The sequence below is a fragment of the Falco cherrug genome, chromosome 12 (genome assembly GCF_023634085.1).
Source record: "Falco cherrug isolate bFalChe1 chromosome 12, bFalChe1.pri, whole genome shotgun sequence".
NCBI classification, from domain to species: domain Eukaryota; kingdom Metazoa; phylum Chordata; class Aves; order Falconiformes; family Falconidae; genus Falco; species Falco cherrug.
This window is the reverse complement of record NC_073708.1, coordinates 32493940-32504456: the sequence shown is the minus strand read 5'-3', so window position 1 is coordinate 32504456 and position 10517 is coordinate 32493940. Positions and strand designations below refer to the sequence as shown.

The 10517-nt window shown below is 59.9% G+C and overlaps 1 protein-coding gene across 1 annotated transcript; it reads right to left on the bottom strand.

Moving 5' to 3' along the window:
- Window positions 1-7868: 7868 nt before the first annotated feature.
- FOXD3 (forkhead box D3) lies at window positions 7869-9706 on the bottom strand. The gene has a single exon (XM_055725316.1). It carries the CDS (start codon window positions 9569-9571, stop codon window positions 8360-8362), a length of 1212 nt encoding a protein of 403 aa, XP_055581291.1. The 5' UTR covers window positions 9572-9706; the 3' UTR covers window positions 7869-8359.
- Between the last annotated feature and the right edge of the window lie 811 nt (window positions 9707-10517).

The following is a 10517-nucleotide window of genomic DNA, read 5'->3' as shown; positions in this document are numbered from 1 at the left end:
CGGGGGAGTGTAGTAGCCGGTATTACCGGTGAAAAGCCCTGCCGTGAAGCCTGGCTTTGCCTTCAGGCGACGGCTCTTAAGTGTGTGTTTGGGGAGCAGCTGGAGGGCCTGTGCGTGTGGGGGCTGGGAGGCAGCTCCTCAGCCGCGGGGAGACAGCACCTTGGAACCGGCAATTGTACACACCACAGGCCTCTCACAGCCCCTCAGTTTTACCCTCTTTGATCCTCTTGGAGGGCTTGACAAAGTACATAGCATAACATACACGATCCTACATCATCGTTGCACAACCCTTACCGATATTTAAAAGTACAGTCTGTTTTTTCTTAGATTGGTCCGTTTTTCTTCTAGTTGTGTAACTGAGGTGGGGATACAAATTTGAGTAGAAAACTGATTATTGTTAAAACTGACACCACGTACTGAGGTTTTCGTGGCCAGACCTTCCAGATGAGCCGCCAGCAGTGCTGTCCTTGGACTGCAGTCCAAACACAACTGCTACAAAATGAAGTACGGTCAAAAAGTATCTGATTGCTTATAATATAAACATTAAAGTAACCAAAGATGATAGGAAAACAAATTTCTTAATAGATTTCTTTTTTTTAGATGCATGTCATGGTTTAACCCCGGCCGGCAACCAAGCACCACGCAGCCACTTACTCATTCCCCCTCACCCATGGGGGGATGGGGAGGAGAATTGGAAAGGAATGTAAAACTCAGAGGTTGAGATAAGAATAATTTAATAGGTAAAGCAAAAGCCCCACATGCAAACAAAGCAAAGAATTCATTCACCGCTTCCCATGGGCAGGCAGGTGTTCAGCCATCCCCAGGAAAGCCGGGCTCCATCACGCCTAACGGTTACTCACAAGACAAACGCTATAATGCCAAATGTTCCCCCCTTCCTCCTCCTTCCCCCAGAGTTTATATACTCAGCGTGATGTCATACGGTATGGAATACCCCTTTGGCTAGTCTGGGCCAGCTGTCCTGGCTGTGTCCCCTCCCAGTTTCCCGTGCCACTCCAGCCCTCTTGCTGGCTGGACCCAAGAAACCAAAAAGTCCTTAATTTAGTATAAACTTTACCCAGCAACAACTAAAACCATCAGTGTGCTATCAACATTGTTCTCACACCAAATCCACAACACAGCACTGCACCAGCTGCTAAGAAGAAAATTAACTCCATCCCAGCTGAAACCAGGACAATGCGCCGAGTTGTTCCTAAAGTATATAAACACTAGGCAACACACAGTACTGCATACCACCAGCCATGGCTTTTCTTCCTTGGAAGTTCTTCCAGTGCAACCACATATAAAATACTCATTTCCACTATCCCAACGTCTTTTCATTTGACTGCAATGACTCAGACATCCTGGTCCCTCTTAAACCTGCCATAATCTCAGCATTCTGGGCAACTGCCACTTGTGTTACCTAGGGCAGGATGGTATGAAGAGACTGGAAGTTTGTGGGCTAACACAGGTAGACAGAAAAATCATTCTGGTCTGCTGGCCTGTCAAGGTGTTTGGAGCCATAATCCTATTGAAAATGGCGGATTATGTTTATCAAATTTTACATATCTTACCTAAGTTTGTTAGACTCTATCAGTCATATTGCTGCTAAGGAAAATGCTTCCATTTTAGGATATTAGTAAGATCCTAAGGGTTGCCTGGAGATGACAAATCTGTGAAAAAAGCATAGTCCTAAAAATCTTCCAGCTACGAGGTAGGTTAGAAGACGGGAAGAGTTATGCTGCCCGAACCCTACTGTGGCTTTAGCGTGGTATATGACACTGAAAACGCCATGCAAAGTGAATTCCCATCCTAAGCCTGGGGAGAATCACCAGGGCAGGTTCCTATTTCAATTTCTCCTCTCCCAGCCCCTCTCTCCTTTCCTTCTAGTCTTCCCTTCAGGATTTTCCATGCCCGGAATTCCCTAAAGCCCTCTCCCAAACCGTGAGGCCAAGGAACCAAGCCTGTGAGTGTTGCCTCTGTGGGCTCCTACTGCAAGAAAAAAGAAAAAAAAGAGTTTTTAGGTTTTACCTTGCAGGTTATTGATCATTTGGTCCTGGAGCCGGTATGGGTGAGCAGGAGCACACAGCTGCACATTCAAGTGCGTTATTTCAATTAGCTGAGCCCTCTTTGTTGCAAGGTGAAATCATTCACTCCCCGGGAAAGGTTTTTTTATTGAATGCTTTCTAAATACTTGCATTGGTCACGTCGCCCGGCATTGAGTCTCTGTCACTAGTATTTCTGCGGTGACTTTGACCAGATCAATGACTGGAAAAGGCATTAAGGACACATTGATGCCGCGGGGTAGTAGACTAGCAGGGCTTGGGTTTGGTTCTCGGTAGTAAAAAGAAACCGATATTGAGCAGCTAAAGGGCTTCTCGGAGCCCTTGGTCCTCGGGAGGCTTCAGCCGGGCTGCTGCCTCGGCTGCTCCACCCCGGCTCTCAGGGCTGACGGGGGTACGGCAAATATCTCCCGGGTATTCCGTAAATTTGGAGTGAAATGCGGTCAGAATAACGAGAAAGTCTTTCCTAAGGCAGGCGGGAGCCCTGGAAGGGGCTGCGGCTATAAAAAGTTCCTTTCCAACTCCTCTAGGATTTAGTTTCTGAGCGGAGCCGTGGTGCAGGAGCGAGCGGGGAAACAAACTCCGCAGACGTTTGCAGTTGCCGATTCCCAGTCCGACCTTTCCCCGGGCTTCCCACGCTATAAAATCGCCCGGAATGTAGGGGCACGTTTGTCAGGCTGGGAGAGGCGGTGGGTGCGGGCAGCCGGGCGGTGAGAGCCCTGCGCTGACGGGCTGCGGTGGCCGCGCTTCTTTGGCATCCTCGTTTCCCTAGCACGAGCAGCGGGGACCGCGGTTGAAGCCACTGCTAGAGCCTGCAGGAATGTTGATTTTTTTTTTCTTAATTATTAGAAAGGCTGGAGGGTTTGGGTTGTTTCCTCCAATTCCCGCCATTCTGTGGGCAGGCAGTGCTGGGGGGGTGGCCGCTGGGGGACTGCGGGACTCCCCCAGCCCGGCCCGGGGACTCCCCGCCGGGAAGGCTCCTACCTCCGCGCCGGGGAGGTGCTCCCGGCCCCCCGCGGAGCAGGGAGAGTTTCAGGAGAGGGAGAGGTTGAGCGGTTTTCCCGTGTCCCGGGTTTTCCCATTTTGCTGAAGCTCAAGGAAACGGGGATTTTCTTGAACCTGGAGTTCAAGGACGCTACCTCTCACATTTTCCTGTCTTAATAAAGTCGCGAAGTGCCTACTTTCTCAGCTTGCTTACCAAATCCTGAATTAATAAAGTTTACTTAGTTATTTAAATAGACTAAATGTCACATTTTAAATGGAAGGGGAAGGTTCTACCTTGCTGACCTATTTTTCATTTCTGATTTAGAAAAAGGCAAGATTAGCATGGATATTGCATTTTCAAGGACCTCGCCACTATTAAATAGACTGTTAAGTGCATTTTATGGCTGAAGAGTCTGTTCCCAGTTCAGTCTGGAAGACGTGCTAAGTTCATCTCTACCTGCTACATTGAACATTCACTGACTAAAATACTTTCTGTGGATGTAATACCTATGCTCTGTATCCTTTAAGTACATAACGCTTAATGTTTTAAGACTAGTAAAACGTAATTCAATAAAAGTCCCTGGAACAGAAGTGGTGTCTCTCAAGAAAACTGTACCGCGGGTGCTAGTGCAGTTGCGCGGGTTCCCGGCGCGGTGAGAGGTGACACCCCGGAGAGGAAGGCTGCGGGGTGACACGGCTGCTCACGGCTCCGAGCGGAAGGTTAAGCCCCGCGGAGGTTTCAGCGGCCGCGTACCGAACGCCGCCGCGGAGGGACGCGCCGTGCCCGAGCGAGCCCCGGCCGCAGCCGCGGACCCGCAGGGCCGGGCGGCGCAACTTCCGCGCGCTCCTCGCGGCGTTGCCGCCGCCGCCGCCTTTTCGCACCGCTTGGCTGCAGATCCCCGGGTGGCGCGGCCGGTGCCCCCCGCCCGGCCCGCGGTGCCCCCACGGGAGCAGGCGGGGACGGGCCCGCAGCGCGCCTCAGACACCAGGGAGCTTCTGAAAACTGCCCGGTGGGCCCCGGAGGCTAAATCCCATCGAATTCCCTCGGGAACTGCCCCCCAGCCCCGCAGCGGGGGGTGGACACTCACCCCCCCCACCCCCCCCGCCCCAAGGAAGTCTCTGTTGTATGTTTCCCGGAGCGGGAGGCCCCCGAGAGCCCCCACGGCACTTCCCCACCCGCAGCGCTCCCCCTCCTTCCTTTGGTTTCTGGCCCGGGGCGGGGGGGGGCACACCGGGGCCGGGCGGGAGCGGCCCCGGGCCTCCCCCGTGGGAGCAGCACCGCCGGGGATTTGCGGGGTGGTCACCCGGGCAAACACTTGCCCGTGTCCCTAGGGTTCCTGGTTTCTCCAGTGGATGCTTCCCTCCGGCCACCCCCCCGTGGGACCGAGAAGGAAAGCTCTCCGACGGGCATCTCCCCCCTGCTCCCCCCTGCCCCCGACACCCCCCTCCGGGGACACTCCCGGCAGTGCCCCCTCGGCGGTGACCGGCAAACCGCCTTCAGTTCTGCCGCCCCGCAGCACCGGAGCGGGGGCTCCAATCCCACCCCCACCCCCCCGCTGCCCCCGGGTCCCGGTTGTGCCCTCGGTGCTGCCAGCTGCGGAGGGGGGGGGGGGGGGAGGGAGGGGCACGAACGCTGGGGGCTCCGTCCTGAGGCACAACGCCCACGGGCGATATTTGTTTTTTAAAAACCCACAAAAACGCTTTTCCTGCCTTTTCAAATGCTTGCCGCAGCCTTCCAACACCCATGAGCCTGTAACTTTCAGCCCAGCTCTGTGCCCGGGGGGAAATCAATGATGCTATAAATAGGCGGCGCTGAGAGCTGGAGCGCGGGGACGCAGCACACACCCCCCGGCCGCGCACCTTCCGCGGCCACGCAAGCGAGAGGGTTCCCCGGGAAACCCGCATCAGCTGAGGGAATGGCCCTGACGAGCCCATCGCATCATATTTTTTTTTCCAAGCAACGTGGTGGTTTGGAGGATTAGGGCCAGATCCTGTCGCCAGCCTATTTATTGTGGGAGGGAGCGGCGGGGCCTCAACTGTGATAAATAACGGGGGGGTGGGGGTGTCGGGCCGGGGGTGGGGTGGCTCTGGGTAAACTCTCCGGGTTGCGAGGATGGTCATTTTCCCGGGGCATAGGATCCACTTACTTTCAATACACCCCAGGGACCGACACGACACGTCTGGCACCAATAGGCATCTGTCACCGACCGTGTCAAGTTTTGCCATACGCGTCGAACAAGTTTGTGGAAGGAAGAAAATACATGAAAGAACAAGAAAAAGCCTTTCTGTGGTGTGGGTGAAGCGGGCGGCCGCGGAAAGGTCGTCGGGAGCTGGTGCCCGGCTGTCCCCGGCCTGCTGCTGCTCCCGGCCCAGCTCCGTGTCCCGCTCCGCTGGGCAGCACCGCGCCGTGGAAGCCGCTCGCCGGCCCGCTGCAAGCGCTCCCCCACCTAGGGACCGACTTCCCGCCCCGTCGCCGCCCCGGGGCCCCCGAGCCTTGCCGGTAGCGTTGCGTGACCCGCCGGGACGCCCCGTCGGGCCGCTCCTTGCAAGAGCGCGCCCGGCCCAGTCCCACCCCGGGCCGCTCCGGGTACCGCAGGTGCTCCCGGTACCCCCTCCCCGGGGGTGCTGCCGGCCCCGGGGCTGCGAGGATGTTCCCGACTCCGGAGGCTGCGGGTGTTCCCGACGCCAGGGGCTGCGGGGTGCTGCCGGCGCCGGGGGGGCGCCCGTTCCCCGAGGTTGCGGCGGTAGCTGCCGCGCCCCCTGCAGGCCCCGAAGCGCCACTGCAGCCCCCGCCGCCGCCGCCGCTACCGGGAACCCTCACCTGCCCGCAGGGCGCCCGCTGCCGCCCCCCGCGCCGAACGGGGGTGAGCTCGCTGCCGCCGCCGAGGTCCTTGCCGAGCCCCGCGCCCTCCCAGTGCGGCCCGGCCCCGGGAGCCGCCACCCCTTCCCCGGGAGAGGCTTCCCCGGTGCCGCGGGGTCCTGCCGGCCGCTCTCCTCGGCGATCGGGGGGAAAAGCGGCGGGGAGAAGGGCAGGCCGGCGGTAACGGAGGGAGCAGCGCTTCCCGGGGAGGCGGCGGGGAGGAAAGTTGCCGGTTCCGCCGCCGCCGGGGCGCAGATGCCGAGCTCGAGGTATTGCTGCTATGTGGGGAAATATGAGCGAGTAATTTTATAAGTAACAAAGGCCGGGGAATGGAATGAGCCCCTGTTATCCGGTGTCCTCTGGAAGCCCTGGATCAGCAGCTTCTTGAGCCTAAAAGTGAATTCAAGAAGAGGCTCCTTTCCCTTTTCCCAGGGGTATCCGCTAAATATAGAAATAACCTCCGCGCGTGTTGCGCACATCACCTACCATTTGCTGTTTGTGTAGAACCGATTAGCCAGACACAACTGTGAAACAACTTGTTACTTTTATAGCCGCCACGCACACACGGATTTAGCCCCGTCGGGTCCGGCCGGCAGCGCAGCCGCCGCGGTGCCCATGTAGGGCCCTGCCTGCAGCCGAGCCCCGCTCGCTTCAGGTGCCTCTTCTCCCTTTTCGTGTCAGACGATTAGCGAGTCCTTATTTATAAAGTTCAAACTATCTCATCACCGGGCTGCTTGTTTTATTTTAGTCTATGAATGCGGAGGTATAAATATTTACTTAGGAAGAAATAATATTTACTGCTTACCAGGAAAGCAAGGACACCGTTATTTATTTATTTTTTATTTTTTTGTTTGGTGGTGGGTTTTTTGTTTGCTGCTTTTTTGTTGTTTTTTTTTTTTTTTTAATCCCAGCCGATGTGAGAGGTGAAACAAGCGCCTCGTCCTGTACCTCCCGCAGCCAAGCCCGGCGCCCGCCGCATCCCGCCTGCATTTTACGCCGCCGATTTTCCTAACAAAGCGAATTATTTGGGCGGAAAAGCAAAATCCACGAAGGTTTTCAAAGGCGACGAAAATTCAACGTTTTGCAAGGGAGAGAATAAAGTGCCGACGGCTGTCAGCGCCCACAGACCGAGTGCCCGAGACCTTGCCAGGCTAAGCCCCCCAAAGCGGCGTCTGAAATACCGTAACGCGCTACACGTTATTATTATTATTATTTTTATCTTGGCGGTCTCTTTATAGTAGCGCCGAAAATGCACGCAAATGTGCATTTTTTTCCGCAGCTGCCCTTAAAACTCAAGTTATTAGAAATGGGCTGGGAAAGGCCGTTCCCTTTCCCTGGGAGCGCAGAGCCGCTGCTTTATCACCGATTATTTTCCGTATCTAAACGAAAGATCCGCGCGGGCACGGCTTGAATTTTTATTCCCCCACCCCTTACAAAATAAATAGTAAACCTTGCTTAGATCGCCCCAACGGGTTTTATTTAAAAACCATTTAATTTATTATTAGCCACGAAAGCCAACCCAAAGCGTACCTATTCCGGCCGGGAAGGGGCAGGATCCCGCAGCGCCGGGATGCGAAGCCGAAGTCAGGCTGAGAAAAAAATTAATATATTTAGGGGAAAATTACGGCACGGCTGAAGGAGCCTGGGATCTGCCGGGGAAGGTTTAATTTCGCAGGAATCGCTGCGGTGTGGTCCCGCCGCGGCGGGCGATCCGGCACCCGGCAGGGCCGGTGGCTCTTGGCTCTGGCAGCGCGGCCGCGGCCGGCGCATCCCGAACGCACGGGGCCGTGGGAAACCCGCACCGCACCGCTCCGCGCCCGGCGCAGCCCCCACCCGCAGGAAGCAGAGGGCCGGCGCTCCGCGGCCACACCGCTCCCGCACTGGGTGCTCCAGCCTCGGCGGCCCCGCAGCTCGCACCGCGGGCGGGCGCTCGGAGAGACGCCTCTCATACAAAGACGGGCAGAGCATTTTAAAAATTTATTTACAAAGTTGTGTACAACACGAAGGGATAACATTTAGAATACATATATTCATTCATATATAAACAGACTTCTATAATAGAATGACAGCGTTTTCCTCCTTTCTTTTTTTTCTCCAAATTTTTTTTTGTTTTTGTTCGTTCGTTTAATATTTAAAATTTCCCCCGCTTATTTTTTTAATACATTTTTTTTTCTCTCGTTTGTTCGTTTATTTCGGATAAAACCGCTCGGAGCGCCGGAACCTTCAAAAAAAGTGAAAGTTCGCAGCTCCTAATCGCGACCGTCATTTCGCCTCTTTAGAAAAATAAAAACCCCGAAAGCAACGTCAGTGATTTTTGATACAAATATGTACAAGCGGCGGCGGCGGGGGCCGCCGCCCGCTGCTCGGAGCCCGGGCGCGCCGGCGGCGGAGCCCCGAGGGGGCGGCCGCCGGCGGCGGGGCTCTGCGGGAACGGGCCGGGGACGAGTGCCCGGGGCTACTGCGCCGGCCACTTGGCCTGCACGGCGGCGGCGGGGGCGGCGGGCTGCAGGAACTGCCCCGCGATGATGTTGGTAGGCACGCTGAGGATGGGGGCGATGGCGGCGGTGGTCCTGGCCAGCGCCAGCGGCTGGTGGGCCATCAGGGCCGACTGCACGGTGACGGGCGGCCGCAGGAAAGTCTGGGCGCTGGCAGCCGAGCTGGCGGCCGGGACGCCGATGATGTTCTCGATGCTGAAGGAGGGGCGGCTGCTGGGCTCCGACTTGACGATGGAGCCGGCGGCGCCCAGGCTGTTGAGCTGCAGCTGGAGGCTGGGGCTGAGCTGGGAGTTGAAGGCTTTGCGGCTGAGCTCGCTGGACGGCAGCAGCGGCACGGCGGGCGGCAGCATGGGCCCCACGGGCGGGATGTAGGGGTACTGCAGCGCGGCGGCGGCGGCCGCCGGGTGGGTGTAGGCGCCGGGGTGCAGCCCGTAGGGGCGGCCGTAGGGGCCGGCGAGGCCGTAGGCGCCGAAGCCCTGCATCATCAGTGCCGTCTGGTCCCGCAGGTGCTCCTGCTGGTGCCGCTTGAAGCGCTTCCTGCGGCGGAGGAAGCTGCCGTTGTCGAACATGTCCTCGGACTGCGGGTCCAGCGTCCAGTAGTTGCCCTTGCCCGGGTTGCCGGGCTCCCGGGGGATCTTGACGAAGCAGTCGTTGAGGGAGAGGTTGTGGCGGATGCTGTTCTGCCAGGCGGGGAACTTCTCCCGGTAGTAGGGGAAGCGGTTGCTGATGAACTCGCAGATGCCGCTGAGCGTCAGCTTCTTCTGCGGGCTCTGCAGGATGGCCATGGTGATCAGGGCGATGTAGGAGTAGGGCGGCTTCACCAGGCTGCTCTTGGGCTTGCTCTGCCCCGCCGCACCGCCGCCGCCGCCGCTGGCCCCCTCCTCGCCGCCCCCCTTGCCGCCCTCGGCCGCGCCGCCGGGGGCCGCCTCGGCCGGGCTGCCGCTGCCGCTGCTGCCGCTCTCCGCGCCGGCGCCCGCCTCCGCGGGCAGCGCCAGCTCCGCCGCCTCGTCCAGCGGCAGGCGCGGCAGGGCGGCGGGGCTGCCGGCCTCGCCGTCGCTGTCCTTGCCCAGCCCGTCGTCGCCCTCGCCCACCACGTCGATATCCACATCCTCGGCCGCCGGGACGGTGGGGCCGGACATGTCGCTGGCGCTGCCGCCGCCCGACAGGGTCATCCCCGCTCGGCGGACGGGGCGCGGCGGCGGGGCCTCCCGCCCGCACCCGGCGGCGCGGCGGGCTCCCCCCGCGCCCCCCTCCCGCCGCTCCTCCGACCGGCCCCTGGGGCTAGACCCGAGCGGCCCGGCTGCGCCCCGCGGCGCCGTCCCCGCGGGGCATGGGGCGGCCGCGCCCGCTCCTCTCCCGTCCGCGGCGTCCCGCGGCGCGGGGCTGCCCTGGCGGCCCGGTCACCTCCGGCTGCGCGCCCCGCTCCCGGGCATCGGGGGTCAGGCGGCGACGCTGGCTCCCGCCCGCCGCGATGGGCGCCCGCGGGCGCCGGGCATGGGGCCGCCGCGGCTCCGCGGCCGCCCGCCGCTCCACCGCTCCGCTCCGCGGCCCCGCCGCGCACCGCTCCGCCGCCCCTGGCGCCGCTTTTTTTTTTTTTTTTTTTCCTCCTCTTTCCCCGATTGTTTTTTTTCCCCCCCTTGGCGGAGGGAGGGGACGGAGCTCCCGGCGGCCGGGCGGGGCGGGGGCAGGAGGCCGGGGCGTCGCGGGGCCTCGCTCGCCACTTTGGAAGCGCGGCGGTCCGGACTGCCTGATAGATTACTTTCCCGTTAAAGATATACTCGGAGGCGGCGCCACGTGACCGCGTGACGTCAGGCGCCCCGCTGTGAAGTCATGCAAAACTCGAGTTGTTTCATGGACTGTCAACAAAGAGCAGCGGCGGCTCCGCTCGGCCCGCCCGTCCCGTCGGGCCGCCCGCCTGCCCGCCCCGCCGGGCCCCCGCCGCCCGCCGGCCCCGCCGCCCCCGGCAGCCATCCCCCGCGGCCCTGCGCCGACGAGTTGCCGCCGCTCCCGGTGCGGCGGACCCGGAGGCCGCCGCGGTGCGCTCGGCAGCGGCCGCCCCGGCCCAGCGCGGGGCTCAGCGGATGCGCCGCCGTAATAGCGCTTAATCCCACCAAGTTT

Excerpts from the sequence above, each read along its gene's own strand:
- FOXD3 (XM_055725316.1), bottom strand. The coding sequence starts at position 9,571 with ATGACCCTGTCGGGCGGCGGCAGCGCCAGCGACATGTCCGGCCCCACC.